Source organism: Melanotaenia boesemani, chromosome 4 (genome assembly GCF_017639745.1).
Source record: "Melanotaenia boesemani isolate fMelBoe1 chromosome 4, fMelBoe1.pri, whole genome shotgun sequence".
NCBI classification, from domain to species: domain Eukaryota; kingdom Metazoa; phylum Chordata; class Actinopteri; order Atheriniformes; family Melanotaeniidae; genus Melanotaenia; species Melanotaenia boesemani.
The window spans coordinates 28,025,916-28,046,055 of NC_055685.1; the positions used below are offsets into that span (position 1 = coordinate 28,025,916).

General features: G+C 40.6%; 1 protein-coding gene across 3 annotated transcripts in view; it reads right to left on the reverse strand.

Moving 5' to 3' along the window:
- add3a (adducin 3 (gamma) a) overlaps nt 1-20,140 on the reverse strand; it is a 104,812-nt gene that overhangs the window by 19,123 nt on the left and 65,549 nt on the right. For 2 of the 3 annotated variants that reach the window (XM_041982172.1, XM_041982173.1), the window contains 2 exons: nt 9,798-10,042; nt 483-621 (listed from right to left, as the gene is read on the reverse strand). In XM_041982172.1, coding sequence (XP_041838106.1) covers nt 483-621; nt 9,798-9,992 — 334 coding nt within the window. In that variant the 5' untranslated portion in view covers nt 9,993-10,042. Of the gene's footprint in view, nt 1-482; nt 622-9,797; nt 10,043-16,224; nt 16,618-20,140 lie in introns of those variants that run through there. The other variant, XM_041982174.1, reaches the window with a different exon arrangement.

Genomic DNA, 20,140 nt, shown 5'->3' on the forward strand with positions numbered 1-20,140 from the left:
ATCTGGATTTTTATCTAATAATCCATCTGACTCATCTGGCTCCACATAAAAACCCTAAATTACACTGTGATGAAACAAGTCTGTCGATCAATTTGTTTTGCGTCAACCCCACTGAGAACTTCAGTGTGGGTATCTTTAAAGGAAGATAAAATGAACTGGTATTGTCTTTGACGTCTAATTCTGGATTAGTTGTGCATTCCAAGGCTCTGATTGGAAACAGACTTCACATATGGACTGCTGGACAGAAAGGATCAAAACCCAGTAAAATATTCACGGCTCTTCCGGAGTCTGGAGTTCGGTTGTCTACGAGTGTTATTGGCCTCAAGCACAAAAAGTCATCCTGCAAGACTTATGCTTCATGTGCTTTTGATGGGTGGGGGCAGTCCTACAGTGGTTGCACTATTGGCAAGGGCGACACATTCTGCTGAATCTGATGAGTCTGGTTGTCCGGGGTAACTGGCCACAGCACAGAAAGCACTCACTGAGAGGGGAAGTGTTGAACCCAGCCACTGAGCTGGCCATGAAGAAGTCTGCGATCTGCCTAAGGGCCAGCAGTCCAGTTGGGTTGTTCCCTTTTCGCTGCTGCTCCTGAATCAGACTCTCCAACTCCTCCTTGAAAGCCTGAGAAAAGAGAGAGGAAAAGTTGAGAGAGGGAATAACCTTTTCACAACTTTTTAAAAAATATCACCCTGCTATAAATGAAAATCTTTTGAAAGGCTAACTTTAAAACAGGATGCTTCAAAACAGGTATTAAATGACTCATTCACCAAAATTATGCAACTGAAAGACACAATGAGATGATAAAAGTAGGAGGAAAGATTCAACCTGGCATTAGAGTTTACAGAAAGATGAAACCATAAATGATGTGGGAGCATTCAGAGAGACACCACAAGTGGGAGTGATGACAAGAAAATTAAGGGAGATGTGTTAATCATAGATTAGACATCCTCCTTGGGTGTCAATCTGACTTGTCTTAAGAGCAATCCACGAAGCTGGATCAAGATTGGTTGGCCACAAAACAAGCTGTGTCGGGATTGGCTGTGTAGTTAGCCCACTCCTTGCAATGCAATTGGCTGAATGTGTTTGTAGCTAATCCTCATGTTCAGACCGCAGTCATCTCTGCTGTATCCACAGACATAATATGCTAACATGGTAGCACACAATAGCTTAAAAACAAACACAGCTGTTACAATGAATATGTATCGTGTATGATTTTATTTTGCCCTCCTTGTGATGCAAAGCATGAAACAAACTTTTAGGCAATCATTAAAAGACCTCCTAGCAGAGGAACAGCATAAACTTCAGTCTGATAATTTTAAATCCAGGCTGCATAGGGGAACAGCAACGGATTTAGTGTATCGCCAAATAATCTTCATAAAGCTCTCAGGGGGAGCACCGGCCTTTATCCACCTGCTTATGTAATTAAAGCTGTGACCAGTGCAATGCATCGTCATACACTTTAACAAATACATACTGCAAACTTAAACTAAAAAATCCTTGTCAGTGCTACGTGTTGCCCATTCACCAATAACGGACACATACATTTTCATCTCCCTTTTAAATCATTACTGAAACATGTAGCTTAGGGTCAAAGTGACATATGTGCCATTATCACAGGTTGTTCGTTAGGCTATAGAAAAAGAAATGGGTGTTATCTATTCTATTTTTCTACTTTCAAAATGTAATCTTATTGTGTTTTTTGTGTATTTTTGTGTACTATACCAGACTGCTATGACAACCCAATTTCCCCTTGGGGGTTAATAAAGTTATCTATAAACAACCTGTTGATTCAAATGGCTCCAAGCAGAATAGATAATAAAAACAATAGTTCATCTATGTATATTAGGCCTATATTAGCATTACCTCATTAATTCAGATGGAACATGAGCTTGCCTTTAAACCGGCAATGTAAAAGTCACAACCGACTCAACCCAGTGCAAAAGAGAAAACAGGTCATAGCACAGTTTCCATGCGATAACGTTTCTAACACTGCAACATCCAATATTTATGCCTTTATTTAATCTCGGTGCTTAAGCAGCAGCCATCATGCTCTCAGTGGAGATGCATCTTTGCATAAAAACATCCCTGACAGACAACTTCCTCTTTCCCTCTTCCCCCGCATCCCTGCAGTCACCCTCATGAGACGGGTCCATTAGTGTAGGGCAAATGGAGATCGGTTTGTGGTTTTGTGCCCATGTGGGTATGTTTTGTTAAAACTGGAGCAGCCCGCCATGTCAGGACACATACAGTCCTGGAGCACTGCTGGTTCTGAACTCCAGCCAGACATTTTTCTGTCCCTGGTGGTGGAGTTGCTCTGACAACCCGTTTGTTGCGGATATCTGACTGTGGCAGTTCAGGATTTTTATTTTTTTGCTGTTTTGTTTTTGGTTATTGTTGCTGAGTATCAGTGCTTCATAGACTGTCAAACTGTCATTGGAGCCACATAGCTAAAAGCACATTATATTGGAGCCAGAGCATGAGCGCAGTCACTCCTGACTCAACCAGAAAGGTCTTTGTTTGTCAGTGTGTGCTAGAGAGTTCTCACTGGCTTCAAACTGAGGGTGGCTTCTCTCTCTTTGCAAATTGGGGCTACAGCAGATACAAAAGCATTCATTTGGAAAAAAAAAAAAATGTTACGCCACACTTGATCATGACACTTGTGATGGTTTTACATTTTCACAATCTGAGGGAGAGTTGTGGCTTTTTAGCAGCTGAATGAGCCACAGCTTTACCTGACAGAGAACAACCGCCTGTGGCTAGAAATGTTGCTCTGATACCACCAAATCTGAGGTGAAACAATAACAGCGAAGGCCCAGAAAACCAAATCAATGAACCACAGAAACAGGAGAATATTTATCATTGTACTCCTCTCTACAAGTAACCTCTTCCACTTATACTGATTATAATTGATTATAATTGCTATAGCGTGATCAGCTGTTTCCTTTAACATGTGCAAAATCAACTAAAAGTGTTGCTTTCACATTGCAAACTTCTACAGAACCTGGGCTTCTGGACGAGCTGCATATTTTAACATAACTCATCATAAACCATATGATATGTGTAACAACAGGCATGTAAAAAATAAATAAATACTCACTCGCATGCATCTGCTCTACAATTTGTGTGCATTTCCAAGAAGATTATGACAGCAGGGATTTTATTTCCCGTCATCTAAACAGATTAATCCAGGGATCTAAAGTGGATCGTATCATTAATATTCCAGGGAAAACTCCCCACATCTGCAGCAATGAAGAAAAGAAAATTGTCGAGTGTGTTTTTTAGCCGCTGTAGCGTGATTGCACAACTTTTAATCACATCTGCTACTTCAACCCAAAGATATAAAATCAGGTAAAAGTTAATAGGTCACCATCTAGTGCCCTGCCAGAATGAAATTATCAAGAGACCACAAAGCTAAGCAGGTCTTCTAAAAGACTAGACTTGAAAAATAAATTAAAAAAATCTTATCCAGTCAAAGAAATGAGGATATGCATCCATGACTGCGCCAACATTGCAAAGGCTAATCTTTTCAAATCAGAATTGCTGAGCATTCATATTGAAGCTCTGCCAGGTCCTTTGGGGAAGGCTTGAAGCTTTGAAATGAGACTGGTTATGTACAATTAAAAAGATGATTTACAGAAATCAATAGCTGGTCCACCTAAGGGACAATAAACACAGAGTGTTTTGAATCTTCTTAATTCAGAATAGCTGGTTTTCTTGGAGAAATCGTTGCAGTTTCGTTGCTTGAGAGAGTCTGAGTGGTCTGAAAAACAGCTATGATGCCAACATCTTCCAAAGAGGAATATTTATCACCACTTCCCAACTTCTTGGTTGTTGTTTCAGATCATCTGAGTCACTCTCTCCAAAGGACAACAACAAAAGTTTCCTATTCTTGTTGCAATTCCAAAACATCTGACATGACTGCTACAGATACAGGTGAAACTGAAACTGCTGTAAGTCATCCTGTGGGTAAGAAACTCAGCACTTTTTTATGAGCTGGCTGGAACCAAGCCAAACCTGCACGTCTGCACACGTGTCCTCAAAGCAGCCTGTGTCGCTCTCGATGGTTTCAGAATTAAGTCACACACAAAAAATAGCATCTTCATGTGAAATAAAATTGTGATGTCTCATTGCTGCAAAGTCATCTAGGTGTTTTATAAAACAGGTTAAGGTTAAACTAACTGAGACAACAGAAAGAGGAAGACATAGAATATCGAACTCAGAGGTAAAGCGCTATTTTCTTATAATCATGAAAGTTTTCGGTTTTGGGAGTAAATCCTTGCAGCAGGGTAGGATTACATTCTTACTAAAAAACTATCTGCAGGCGGTGATAACTGGCCTCATCTCAGCTGGTTAAAAAGAATAAAAACTGAAAACGTAATTTGTTGGTTATGAGTGAAACTCTTTAAACAGAGTAAGACATAAAAATCTCTTAGAAAGATTTAGAGATGCCATGCTCACACACACAAAGACAAACACACACACACCACCTCCTAAAAGGCAAACGCAAGCACACTCTTGCCAGGTGAAGCCTGTAATTTCAGACACAGCCTCTCCAGTTATGTCAGCACAATGCCGCTCTTTCAAGCCACCAACGTGACTGTGGTACAAAGCAGAGAAGAGCCTGTCTGCAAACTTGCCAAGGCTATCGATCCCCTGTGTTTCACCTCACAGTGCGTCAGGGAAACTGGTCCCTGACTGCAGCTGCAGCGTCTCACCACTCTGCATAAACTCTCTGCCTTTTTCTCTGAGGATGCACCTCCACAAAGCATAGACGTTCGTTTTACACTTACTGCAGGACTTAGTAAATAAAAAGAAAGCTTGAGGATGACTGTGAAGCATGACTGGATTCCCTTAATGTATGACAAACCATCTTATTTACTCCCGGTACAAACAGTTGTGGCTTGTCTTCAGGCATGCTGACTTAAAATAAAGCACACTAAGTATTATTTTAGTATTTTTCCTAAATCTTTTGAGATTGCACAGCATACACAAAGCAAATTTTATAATAAAAATCCGTGTTACTCTCTGACTTTGAGCTGAAGGCTCTGGTAAGTTCAACACCTTAGAGATATCGTAAAATGGGAAACTGAAACACAGCTGCAAAAACCTGGCTCTGAGAGGAAATGTGTCGCTTTTAAAAAAGGCTGTCAGGAGCAAGTTAAACCACTAATGTTTTATCGAATGAGACCTGAAGGATTTTAAAAAGAATGAGGGAAAACATAATCAAGTACACTCCTGACACTTGCCTCACACGAAGGAGGGTTCCTCGGCAGAACCCACCAAAGCATCATAAATTATCCACTTTTGCTCTCTGGAAGTGTGTGTGCGGGTATACTTCCTTTGAAAACCACAGGATAAGTGCAAATGAAGCAGAGTAAATTCACCACTTGGCATCGGTAAATCACTTCCACAGATGAACAAACTGGGTCACAAATTGAACATGTGACAGACGAAGGGGAAGAATAGGAAAAAACAATAATGGCAGGGTGAGCAAAGACACTTAAAATAGAAGCAGCATGTGGAAGTGCAACTCAAATTTAATTTTATCTGATTTAATCTTCTGCTTCTGATGACTTTTGACCTCCGAGTCTGTTCTTTTTTTCCAGCAGCAACAGTCATGGAAACATGTACCAACAGATAGAAAGACCGGGGGGCTTACTGCAGAATTTTACACAAACATCTTCATGTCTTCATAAGAATTAGAACTACAGCCAAAGATCTGTTCGGGAATTTTCTTGTGTATGAAATGCCATTGATATCCACTTGAGAGTGAGAGCAAATTTCAGTCTGTTGTATATCATAAAAAAAACATAAAAAAAATGCCATGAAGTAACTATATTTATTTATAGATTATACATATATTTGGTAAGGGGGGGAATTACTATGTAAAAATCTGCAAACAGTTCAGGGAAAAAGTTATAGTGAGGAACAGATTACAGTTGGACATGGGTACAGAACTGGGTAGGGATGGTTGGCAATGGCCTTACTAATATGCAGCAAGCCCTGAGTTGTTCCTACCATTTTAGTCACGTGAACAGCTTAGAGATCAGTGCTCTCTCTACTTTGTCTGCAACAAACAATAACTGCTTTAAGTGCCACCATATAACCAGTTTCACCCAATACTATTGGCTCTACTCTTTTGTTTCTTCCTAACATGACTAGCCTTTCCTGTTGTCACTCCCTTTGTTGAAAGGGCTAGCGCCTCTAGCTAGCGCTAATGCCAGAGTGCACCACTGGCAATATTAATATGATATACTGAAGTGTTTATGACCTTCTCATATTATTGTACAGTCTAAAAAATACATTTTTGTTTTGTATAGATCCCTGCAAAAAAAAAAAAAACTAAACAAAACACACACAAAAAAAACACCATAATTTCAAGATGGTTTCAATTAAAATGAGAAACATAATGATGTAAAACAGTTCCTTCTAAAATAAAAAATTCTATGTAACTGCAATGAGTGAAAAGGATCACAGATTTTTCATTTTCCAAAATTATCACAAATACAAGGAAGATGATGCCTTGGAACAGACGCTTTCAAATCAAAACATTACAGAAAACATTAAACTGTATTTAGGATAGGTAAACAAACAAAAGAAACTTCCCTAAACAGAATTAGATTTTGATTTTCTGTCCACTCTAAATTACATTATATTGTAAATAAGAATCTACCACTTTAACTTTGATCTTCCTACCAATGTCAAAATGCAACCCATGCCCTTGGAATTGATTTATAAATAAAAATCAGACAAAAGTTAATATCTCACAGAGCACTATTAAATTCCTTAACAAAAACACAGAAAGAATGAGGCACCGCAACAAACTCAGACCAGCAAAACTTACAGACCAAGGAGGTCACAGCAGAGATTAGAGCATCTGTCCACAAGACCAGTTTAACCAAAAAAAAGACCACAAAGGTGGTCTTAATGGAAAAACAGAAATTACCTTAAGAATAAAACAACAAAAAAAAAGATGTTTGAAATTCACCAAAAGCAGGCAGGTTAAAGAAGGTACTCTGGTCTAACGCGGCTGGAAAGAAGCACACATTTACTGTATGCATAGAGCTGTAGCGTACAAACAGGGTTAGTCTCAGTACTGTTTGGTGGATTAAAAAAGAAATGAAATGGTTCAGGGTTTAGCTGTGGTGTTTTGACTTTAAAAGGTAAACACAGCTGCATGAATGAGAGGAGTGAATGAAGTCAGCTGAGTTGATTCAATCCCGCCTGGTCTATATTAGTCTGGCTTTAAATACAACCTCCCATCTGAGTGACTGAAACGTGTAATCTGGAGCAGCCGCTAGACCCATAACACTGGAATGAAAACAAACAGAGAAAGGATGGATGAAGGAGAGATGAAAGAAAGCAAAGAAGGGAAGGTGGGGCACATGTGTGGAAACCCAGCTGGTGATTTATTTATTTACTTTTATTCTGTATTTGAGAGAAACTGAGAAAGATGGTGAGAGGAATGGAGATAATACCGTATCAAACCGGTGGCTGAATATTAGAAATACAAGGCCAACTGTCTTCATGTGAGGGCTGCCAACACTGCAGGGAGCCACCTGTCACTGCAGCCTGAGAGCCGTTTGGCTCACGTTCAAAACCACATCAGGCGGGAATATTATACAAAACAAGCCTAACACACAAGTAGAGCAACAGGCAGAGACATGCAGAGTGGGGGTGCATGAGTTCATAAGGTCGGTGGGCAACCTCATCCAGCTGCTGAATAAAAAAAAAAAAAAAAAAAAAAAAAAAAAAAGTAGCTGCAGGATATCAATGTATTAATTTTTGATTAAGCTCTAAACATGATTCTGACATAATATGACCTTAAATCAAAGTATAAATCAACAGCCTGCATGCTTATGAGCATCACAAAATAGCCAAACTACTGAGCCAATCACCTCATTTAACAACCCTAACAGTAGTATAAAGGCTCACTTTATTCACACTCATCGCCTCTGCAGATCAGGACGGACTGGTGCCAGCTTTTCCAGACATAAAACATAAAATATCGATGATGGATGTCCGGCCAGACAGTCAATAATGATTCAAAGCTCTGTGGGCAATCTACCCTCTTTGAACATTGCCCTTAAATGCACTCAGACACTTTTCTGTAGTTGTGATCACAAACATAACCTGAGTGGAAACCTGCATCAGCAGCAGCGTGCTTCCAGGCATCTGGCACGAAGCAGAGCATACCAAAGGAAACCACACTGGGCATGTGCAGAATGTGTGTCACATTTTAAACTTAAAAAAAGAACATGTCAAACCATCTAGCATCTACACCCCTAATATCAATCGCACACTGACAGCCAGGCTTGCATTACACTTCTTGAGGGGACGTTTTACGTTTTACATAACCTCTGTACCAAATCTGTTCTCGAGTCAATAACTATTTTGTAAACGTCACTCTAAAGTAATTCAGAGTACATCAGTGAGAGACTGGCTTTAAGTCAACACAGCAGAACAAATACATTCGCTGTGTTTGCAAAGACTTCATACATAGTGAAACAGCTGTTCAAAGGGCAACACACAGACACCAGAGTAGAACAAAAGTGCACTGTCCATGAGATGAGATTTGAACCGATTTTTTTTAACTAGGCTGCTTCTATCACAGCTTTGTAGTTGCAAATATCACATTTTTAAGTGATCATTGTGCAACAGAAAGGCAAATATACGGGTTTACCTACATCCACTGGAGTGAAAACTCACACCTGTACTGTATCTGTACATCTCAGCATTTGACTAATAGATCCGCCATTAGTGTTAATAATCCAGGCTGGCGGGCAAAATCAAATAACAAATATATTTCTGTTTGCTGAAATCTGCACACATAGAGCTGTTTACTTCAACAAAGCCTGACCCAACATGAGTGCTCCTGGCCTGGAGGGGCAATTAGAGAGTTTCACCAATAAGTCTGCGCGAGGGCGTGGTAGCTGGTGGTTAGGTCTGGGCTCTGGCGAGCTGCTGACTGCTGTGATTCTGTGGTTAGTGTCACAATATCAACACAACCGCTTACACAAGGGTGCACGTGATCACTTACTGCTGTAACGTCTTGAGAAATCCCTTGATTATGGAAGAATAACTGACAGGAGAGAAAAAATGGGAACCAATTACCCAAACTATTATCCAGTAAGGTGAAAAGTTTACTAGCAGAAGGTTCTCCATAAAGCTTCTGACATCTCTGAGAGAGCATCTCACAGGGGATTTGAATACTGCAAAAATCACTGCTCTGTTCATCAGAGCCCCATCCAGCATGAACTATAAATTGCAACCACTGTATCAAGGGCAAGAGAGATAAATAGTTTTTCTGTAATAGTTATACCTGCCAGCATGTCGCCATTTCAGCTAAGGAATCTAAAGCATCCAATAAAACCAAACACAGACATGGGCAGGGCATACAAATCTCACATAAGAAACATCTAAGCCATAGGAAGGATTTAAACCCGTTTCCTTAATAATAAAAAAGGTGTCCTCACTGCTCCACTCTGCAGCCTTCAGGTTCCTCTGCAACAAAATACGTCTCAGGATCTCAAGTCTATCACATCACATCAGAACAGTCTATGTCCTGTATAAACAAAAAACATTCAGGGGAATCCTCTACAGTATCTGAGAAGACAATCTGTAACTAAGGCTGTATGCAAGACCTGCTGGTTTGTTTTAAGAACAGGTGGAAAACAATCAGCTAAATCTGACAAAAGAAAGAGAGAGAGAGAACAAACAAACAAAACAAATGCTCCATGCCAACTCTGTATGAATCTTCTCTATGGAGGCTAAAACTGTTTTCTCTTCTTACTTACGGGACTCTGTAGTATCTGTGTGACGCGTTTCTTCTGCTCCAGAACGTTGAAGTCTTGCCGGAGATCAGGCGACATGTTTCTGGCCCTGATGTACTCTGGATCGTTGACGTTGACTCGGTCAAAATAGCGCTCCTTGGTCCTTCCAGTAGGTGGGGGAGGAGTGGTCACCACCCCCTGATGGTTGTCCGCACTCATGCCTGCTTCGCCTCGCTCGTTTGCTCTGTGGCTGCCGCTCTGACTCTCACCTGAGGAGCAAAAGACGGGAACATGTTAGAGTACGTTTAACGGCAAGATTTACTGTACAAATAAACTGCGCTCAGTTTCTTTCAACATGCAGAGTTTGGGGAAAAGAGCATAAAAGCATGTACAAACACCAATGATTACAATATACACAGCCATCAGGATGAAAAACAGACTAAAAGAAGAAATATGTCATGTTTTATAGGGTGTATGTTCCTGAGTTTAAGTTTTATAATGCCCATGTTTTACATACAACTTTCAGAAACACCCTTTTTCAACTATACACTGTTTACAGGAGAAATTCTGTTGATTATACAGTTTTAATTCTCTAATAATAAGAATCCTCTTATTAAAACTAAAGAGACACAGGAGGCACCAGATACTCTGACTTACTGTCAGATAAACTAAAGACTTGTCTGTCGTTGCCATATGACATGCACATAATCCCCCATTCTTGTCAAAACAGGAAGGGGACAGACCTCTTATTGGACCTCAGAGACGTGCTATTCTTCGGGTTCATGTAAATAACAGAATCGTCCTGACAGCAGTGTTGCTGCGCACACGAGTCACAAGTGCATACAGGCGTCGTCCTGCTCATTCTGGCAGTCCACCCAAAACAGTATGAGGAGGACGTGCAGACCTTGACTGCTGGGGTAAAGTTGTTTTTCTCCCATGTCCATTTGTAGGTCACCTGGCATGACAACAAGCATTTTGCAGGATACGGGAATTGCTGCAGCTTAAAAAGCAAATGCAACTTGCTTTGTTGACATGCCAAAGGAAAATCCAATAAAGCAAAAAAGGTATACACACGAGACCTTAAAAATGACCTTCTTTGTGAATAAAGAAAAATAAAAATCCTGGCGCTTCTACGAGCTTTTGCAACATGCATAGCTGCTACTGTAGCAGCGAACGATAAGCTGGAGGTGTATTAGGAAGAGGTGGGGCCTATGGAATCGCCAGCAGATGGTTGCTTGGTTTGCAGTAGAATAAGAACAAGAAAGAGTTCAAGAAAGGGATCCCGCTTATTTCTGTCTTTGAAAGCCGAGTGGTCATCTGACAGCAGGGAGTGTCAGAAGTTAGCAGTTTCCCTGACAGCGGTGACTTTTCTCCCCTTTCAACCCCCATCATGGTTGTCAACTCAGTATGGTGTGAAGAAGAGAGTTGGGGGTTGATTTGGTTTGACAGATGCCACTAAGCTGCTCATTCCGGTCAAATGCCACTTTTACAGATGGTTGAGATTAGGGGAATAACACACAGCTCGGTGTATACAGCAGAGGAGTCCGACTCAGGCAAAACAAAGTTCAAAGAAATCCTCCCAGGTGTAGGGCTTTCAGAGGCCTTTACTTTCAAGACTCCATTTCTTCACTGTGTTAAGGCTACATGTTTACAGCACTGCTGACACTCATCCTAACTATGTAAGAATTCTGACATTCAGCATGTTCATTGCAAGGCCAAATATGTCAACAGGTTGAGTTTAAATTGACCACTTTAAAGAAATCCTCTTCAATGGACGACCGTATATATTTTTTAAATGCTTTGCCTAATCTAATCATCAAATGGTTTCCCCACCTTAATCTTCTTTTTGGGAACTTAACTGCACACCCTTTAAGAAGTGTTTTAGATGTGGCAAGCTATGGAGAAACAGTCAAAGCCATTAAGCCATTGTTGTAATATTTGAGTGAACCTGCACATATGAAGGAGGCGCCTCCGGGTGTAGCCAGTATGTCTTACATGTTATCTCTAAAAATCCATTGGCAACACAGGAAACATTTTACTCACAACTTGATTCCTCTACCAAAGCTGAGATTTATGCTATGGAAACAAATGAAAGCCGCCAAAAAATTTTCTTTAATTGAAGGCAGCTGGAGAGCACCGAGTTATGTAACCTGATACAGATTTCATCCTCCTGCCTGCACCGTTCTGCTTACAGGGTTGTTGGGACACAGGACAAGCTGGAATTAACTAAGCTCTCATTCAAAAGCACAAAATGATGGGTTAATGAAGACAGCAGGATTACGATACAGAATTAAGGTATGCCAGAAGAAAGAAGGCAGCTTTGAGGATTTATTTGTTGTACTAAGCAGTGTTTGTTCTGTTAATTGCTAGTCTGCTATCGACCAAAAACTTTAACATTAATGGAACATTCAGTACACACAATGCAAAGGAAACGTGTGATTGACAACTGAAGGAAGGTTATGCCTGAAATGTGCTGCACAAGTGGAATCCTCAATGGCTGAATGCAACAGCTGGAGCTTCACTGAAATAAAGTAGCCCCCCCACTGACCCACACTCATACATCAACTTCCATCCCCCATACTCAATCTCCCACCGTTTCTGTCAATGGATCATTGTCCTGATCCTCAACCAGCTCACCCTGTCCACATCTAGAGAGATCCCTGAGTTGGGAGGTTCAGGTGGACACTGGCTGTGGGTGTGTGTGTTTATTGATTTGAGAGCTTTATAATTAAAATATAATGCTTCACGGCAGTCTGCTCACTTTTTGAGCATAACACACTGCAGTTTATAAACACTGCCAGATCCACTGTGGTCTACATTTTACTCAATGCCCAGCTGGAAATTAGAGCTATAGCTGCTTTTTGACATCGGAGAACCTTGTTGAATAGCAATTGATTGATCATCCTCAAATGTGTGTCTGATAGACGAGGCAAGTTATATTTACTGAAGGGTGCTAGACTGACAGCAGCTTCGGGCAAGGTTACTGCAACCTCTAACCCTGTGGCCCTCAGTGATCCGTTGCTCTCAGACATGTTCAGCTGCCCAAGCAGACATGAGCTGTCCATGAAAGTTTCTGATCTATAAACGGCTGTTTACAGAGTTCCATGCAACTAATCAATGATTTATAGCACAGATGGATTAACTCTGTTTTGGCCAGCAGTTTCAACTAGCTACTAGAATTAATCATCAGGTAAAAACATAGTGTTCCCTTGATACTCCACAGTAGCTGACTATTGCTTACTGTTCTGATAGAGTGGTCATAGCTAAATATCAGCATTGTGTTCTCTTAAATAGCATAATAACGTTGTGGAATCAAAGTGGTGCCTTTAGTGCAACATTATCCACTTTGTTGACTCTTTGTTTGCAGTTTAGCTCTATGAGTACCTCTTATGCCTGCTCTGATGCTCGTGATGCACAGAGATGACCCCTTATTTCACCTCCAGTTCTTACAAAGACAGCAGGCCAACAAAGAGACAACAGTCTTACCTTAATCCGACATTTTGAAAAAGGTAAATATCTCAGTGGACTTTTTTAAAGGTTAGAAACTGGAGGAGTATTTTATGCTGCTTAAGTAGTAAGAAAGTTTACAGAGTTATTTCGTAATGGTAATTCCTTGCAACCTTCCATTTTATTTACTTATCTCTACACAGTTGCGTGTGTTTTGTGTTAGGAGCATGCCTGCACTGTGGTAGGAGCTGAAAAAGAGGCTATATACTATGATTAGAGTCATTTCAGTCAATATAATTTTAAAGAAAACAGGGCACTCTGTAGTTACAGGAACTATGAAAAGATTCCTCTGATCTAAAAACACAATTTGCAAAGGTGTTGCATTTTGTTGGCCAACAAACTAGAGCCTAGGGAGAAGATCTGTGTTGCAGTAAACTGGCTTATAAACACTCAACAAGTACAACGACTAACAACCACAGACGTGGAGGTCATTCTGGGACCACTCCAGCGAACAGAAAATGTTACACAACTTCCAGTGTAGCCAGCAGAAATCTGGATAATGGTAAATAATTGGTTTCTTGTCATTGTTTATATGGAGATACATTATAAAAGAATATCCTCATCGAGTGATGGCAGATGCATTCAAAACTTTACTTTGTCCAACACAGCCCATTGATATTCCAAACCTAGAACCAAAGCCCACTCCAACACCACCAGACTACAGAGAGAAAGTTTTCCAATCATAATCTTGTCGTTTGCTTACAGATTTTGTCAGTTAAAATCTCTGCATGAAGGTTGATTTGATGTCAAAATTTGACAAAACAATATGAGATCAGCTGTGTACGTGCACTATTGATGTACTTCTGAATGGGGAATTGCTCTGATTGATGTTTACATGAGTAATATACTGTATATTTCATTCACACTCCTACATATGTCAGTGCACAAAGCTCCCGTCTCCACCCAGAAGTGTAATTTTGTTTAAACTGCAGCTATCTGGTTCTACACAGTTCTGCTGTTACAGCTTGTGTTGCCATATCTTGTGACAGAAACAAGCATCCACAATCCATAACAACAAGCTCAATACGAAGTGTCTAGGTCTTTAAAAAAAAAAAGCCCAGAGTTTCTAATGATAAGCCAGACTGAGAATAGTGGAGACAAAAAATGTGCTAAAGCAGCAGCGTGTGTCTATGAAAACTCCAGTCAGTCTTAATTGTGCTGTTAAGGTGGATACATGATATACAGGGGAGAAACTCCATGTAGCTTAGTTCGATTATTGGTTGCTGAACGTGCTCTTTACATGGCAGTGTCTTATTCAGGGTGACGTCTAAAATAGGTTAGTATCAGAATATGGTTGTCTTTAACTTTATCCTTTTAAAAAAAGCTCAGTTTGGACTGTTTCTGGACTCTTTTCGCTAGTTCACAGCAGTAAAGGACAACTTTCCTTGTTTTATCGACTACAGACGGTTAAGAAAGGTTAAAGGGAAAGGAAAACAAAAACAGGAAAGTGAAAGTCTTCACAACACTTTGACTCTACAGAGGCTGGCCAGTTTTCTGCTCTGCTTATTTTTAACTTCCAGAATTCGTCCCTCCTTTAGTTTCTATTATGGGGTCTTACTGTATATCTCTACAACAAGGTGTTCACCCATCATGCCTCAGTGCTCCTGCGACATTTGGAGCATGAGAGCCACAAGATAAAAGCTGGTGACTCAGACAACACACAACTCTCCACCTTCATCTGATGACAGCTGGCTAATCTGGAAACCTACATCCAACTAGGCTACGTACAGTATCTGCTGCTGCCTTTCTCTGTCTGGTCCTGTCATTCTTGTGTCCATATCTCTTTCTCTCTGTCTATCATTTCCCCTCCATTGATTGCCTTTGTTTCTCTGCCCTGTGTACAAAATACCTATCCAAAGTTAGAAAGCTAAAGTCCCAAAGACAGCACACATGGCCAAACGCGCAAAGTAAGATATCAGCCGACACCAACCACGGCACTCGCATACTCCTCATATCTTCAAAGCCAGCCTGCCAGTGTTTCTGCCACCCCTAAAAATAGACAAACCACCTTTTGGGTTGTGTTACAGCCCCAATAACAACAATACCAGGAAAGAATCTGTACACTGCTAATTATATCCATACATGCTGCCAAAGGCAAAATGAGCACGCACGCATGCAAACAAGGAACTTGAGGATTAATCTTTTTTATGTATGCACACAAACAGACGAGTAGGTGTTCTCTCTATCTAAACAGGTCGGTATGACAGTTTTAGCAGTGAAACTAAAGGAGTGTGTGAGCCAAATGCTCAGCAGCTTACATGATCTTCCAGCAGCTTTACTGCAAGACGAGGAAAGCTCTTTTGGATCCCACCGGTGCGTCGGTGGGCGGCATTGATGAAAGGCTATGTCTGATTTAAAGTTGGGGTTGCTGCGTTCTTGCAAAATCTTTTAATTTAGTTTTGTGTGCAGGTTGCAACATGAACAAATCGTGTTGCGATGTTCAACAAGCATTCTTTCTAATATATTGAGTATTAATTTTGAAGAAAAAAAAAATCAATTAGAGAAGCTAAAGTGATCTTAAAGTACTGCCATGTGTCTTATTTCACGGACAACCACAGGTTTCGCAAATTAGAGTTAATAACCAGTGCTAATCTTTTCTGGTGCTCTCGCTCTCGCTCTCACACACACACACAGTAGTACCGTTGCCAAGCATGTTTATAAAGCAGGAGTGTTTGTCCTCCAAGAGTGTGTGCCCATTCAGCTCCCTGTTCCCTTAAAACTACAGTCCAGTTTAGGTCTAGTGATCTTTGGGGTCATGCTCACGCAACTGGTAAACTGGTAGGAGCACACACACTAACAGTGGGAATGTTCTTTCTGGAATGAATGGGGAAAGGGGGCTAAGTGTGTGTGTTTGCGTGTGTGGTTTTCTTTTGGGGGGGGTCAGTGCATCCAATTAAAAGCATAAACAGACACAAAAAATATATATAACCCAAGCCCAACCAACCTTGTACTCCCTCCTTGGTCAGTGAATGGGAGAGAAAAGGCAGTAGTAGTAGGCGTCACAGGCAAAACTCATGTCTGTTGTTCACTGCTGCTGTCTGCACTCAAATTCCAACAGAGAAGCCGGGCGAGACGAGTCCAAGAGGAAAAGCGGGAAACCAACAACTAAAAGTGAGAGCCGGGTAGCGATCAGAAAACAAGTCTTTCCACTTGTCCATAAAAAATTTCCATTCAGATGCTCCAGAGCTGCCAACACACATCGAATTTTCCCTCCCGATTCCTACGGACTCCACTCCTCGACCGCCCTGCTGCTCATCAGAGAGAGAAGTATCAACAGCTGTGAGTGTGTTTGTGAGAGGATATGCGTGTGTGAGTGCGTGTCCTCTGCGAATGAGGGTGTGTATTTGTGTGGAAAAGAAGCTAAAGGGACCACGTGATGCAAGCTTAATCCCCCGCCCACTGCCCTAAAGGTACACACACACACACACACGCACACACATACAGACTGTTAGACCAATCAGAGCTCAGGCTCACACACTAATCACCCCTCCTCCTCTTCTGTTGCCTGCTCTCTTTCTCTCCGTCTGGTCTACTCTTTTTTTCATCTCTTTTTTTCTTTGATCCATTCACTTTCTGGTTCATCTCCCACATTCCACAATCTCTGTCTGTCTCTTTATGTCTCTCTCACACCCTGCCACCCCTTCTGCGGGACTGTACTAAAGGTCAGCGTTTATGAGTTCGGCTGGCAGCAGTGTTACTGCAGCCACACAACCTGCTACAGCAGAAACAACTGCATGCTTTTACTGCCTGTCTGTCCCACTGATTCAATATGATCTGGCTCTGTGACAAACACAAATGTAAAATGCTTCACATAAAAACATTGTTGGTAAGATTCTTAATAGAACTGACACCATTTAATGATCTCAGGTCGGAGATCAGAGTTAGCCATGTAACAGTGCATTGCAATCTAGAGCCTTGCCCAAAGCAAAACTCCATGAGCCGATTCATTATCATGTTATTTGCCACCTCCATTGTTAGGTACAGACTTAAATCTGTATTTACCACAGTCTACCCAAAACTGAGCCACTGCTCAAACACTGAGATTAGTACTGTTAAAACACAGTTCAAATAAGTGCATGAAATGATAAAATGTCTTCTGTTCTAGCAGTTTTGTTTTCTATATTGTTAAGTTTTTGATGCTGGCTAAATGAAGCCAACAATTTATCACACAACTGACTGCAGCAAAACAAGAGGATACATGGTGTGAGTGAGCAGATCCACACAAATAGCAAACGTATAAGAGAAACGTGACATATTTGATACACACAGTTTTTGAGACATTTTGCATCGCTTTATGGTAAAAACTTTGCTCCAAATCCTGTTGAACACGATCTGATACTTCTGCCCCCTAATAGATACCAGGATGCAGAAAACCATACTATAATAATTTGAACAAAGCACATGGTAATAAATGGTAATTATCTTTAAAAAACAAAAACAAAAACAAACAAACAAAAAAAAACATTATTTCTTACTTTTTGTAACACTTTTCTTACCATTTTTAAATGGGTCGGGATTTGAAAGGTTAAGAAATTAGGCCAGCATTTGGAGCTACTGGTCGTCCTGCTGGAACGCTTGAAAAGGTCACAACAAATAAAGCAAGAGCAAGAATTCTAATGTTAACATTAGAATTCACAAACCTGAGCCTGTACTTCGGTTTGGAATTTAGTTCTGGTACATGTTTTTGTATTTTTTTTTTTTTCTTTGTTCTTTACTGTCTATGTAATGACAAAAAAATCCATCCATCCATCCATCCATCCATCCATCCATCCATCCATCCATCCATCCATTACTGCATATCCAAGATTAGGTCACATGGTAACAACTTAGAAAGGTAAGCCCACACTTTCCTCTCCCTGACCACTTTTCCAGCTCATATGAGGAGATCCTGATGCGCTCTCAGGCCAGCTGAGAGACATAGTGCCTCAAGTGTGTCCTGGGTCTTCCCTGGGGCCTCCACCCAAGTCGGATGTGCCAAGAACACCTCACCAGAAAGGCATCCCGGAAGAATCCTAACTAGACGCCTGAGCCACCTCATGTGTCTCCTCTTGATGCCGATGAGCAGCAGATCTACTCTGAGCCCCTCCTGGATGACCGAGCTTCTCATCCTATCACTAAAGGAGAGCCCAGCCACCCTGCGGAGGAAACTCATTTTGGTCGCTTATGTCGACAATCTCGTTCTTTCGGTTACTACCCACGGCTCATGACGATAGATGAGGGAAGGAATTTAGATCAACCGGTTAATTTGAGAGCTTTGCCTTTGACTCTTCTCCTTCATCACCACAACAGACCTATGAAAAGCCGACATCACTACAGACACAACACAGTCACTCGTGAACTAAACCCCTAGACATCTGAACTCAACTAGGACACACTTTCAATCTCAATGCAGAGAGGACACAAAAATGACAAAAAATAATTGACAAGACAAGAAGATAAGGAAGTAATTAAAGCAGAATTATAGACAAGAAAATGAGAAAAATCCACCTTCACTTCCATTTGACTTAGATTTCTGAAATTATGATTTGCATCGCAAGCAACATACGGCTCAGAGTTCAGATCAGCAGTATGTGTGTATAGGGAAGAAATATGCTTATTCTAATATGAAGGGCTATCTGATTTCAAACTATAAAGGAATAAAAGCTCACCATCTTGCAATTCATAAACATAGACCACAATCTCACCCCCACACCACCCCAATGTCACTGAGTCACAGATGAGTATACCACAAGTGAAACACAAGGCACACATTTCCTCTTGTAACAGTTGGATGCGATCCAGCTTGTGAGTCATACATGCAGAAAGAAACAAACAATCCAAGCAGCCAGCAAAATGTCAACAACTTGTCAGACCAGTCATGTTGTTTATAACACCATGATGGCATCAGTCTGCAAGAATTGTAAACTGCATGTGGATCTCTCGCATTTCTTTATCGCGCTTAAAACTTTACAGGCAAATGTAATAATGAATTTATGGGTCAACTACAGTAACTTACACAACCCATTAAAAAATGCAAAACAGAGATATAGAGGTTCGTTGGTAAGGACAAGTTGGAGAAGTGGAATTGAGCCATTCAGCATAAAACCATCCTCAAAACAAAGTTAACTGTTTAATATAAGTATTCAAGGCATAACTGTTCTACTTTCTTTTTATTGCAGACAAAGTTTTGCACAGTACAGTAAGTCCTACCTTCCTGGTCATTTTCAAGTCACAGTGCTGTTGTGTGATTTAGATTTGAATGGTTTTGTAAAATTATGTTACTCCAGTATCTTACTTCTTGATCAAAACTGTCATAAACTGTCCAATTTATACAAAAAAGAGAAGAAAAAATAAAAATAAAAAAACCCTCAAGGTTTGCATGCCAGTGGTTTTTAGCTGAAGGTTCTGTGAGATAAAAGAGCTTTAGTGCATGTTTACTGGCGTGATAAGAAGTTTTTGTTTAAACTGTACCCAGACGGCTGCGAGCACCATGCCAAGCTCATCTGATCATCCAGGGTGCGGTGGAAAACTTGCCAAAACAAAACTGTTTCAAAACCCTGCATTGTTTTGTGACATTTGAAACCCAATTTCCTCTTATCAGCTCAAGCAGCTTATACGACTGTTAAAGTGTGATCTTTGATTTTTGACATGCCAAAATAGAAAGGGGAGAAAGTCTGTGCTTGTTTGAGTGCAAACAAATTCTCCTAAATGATGTATATCATGTTAAGAAATGAATAATACGGGTGATAAGGTGAATTAGTCGAGATTGATGCCCGTATTTATGTATGTAAAGTTTTTCTCTCTGGCAACAACTGCAATAAAAGGGAATTAGTGACTAACAATTCTGTATCTGTTAGATTTATTGTACAGTATAAAGCCTC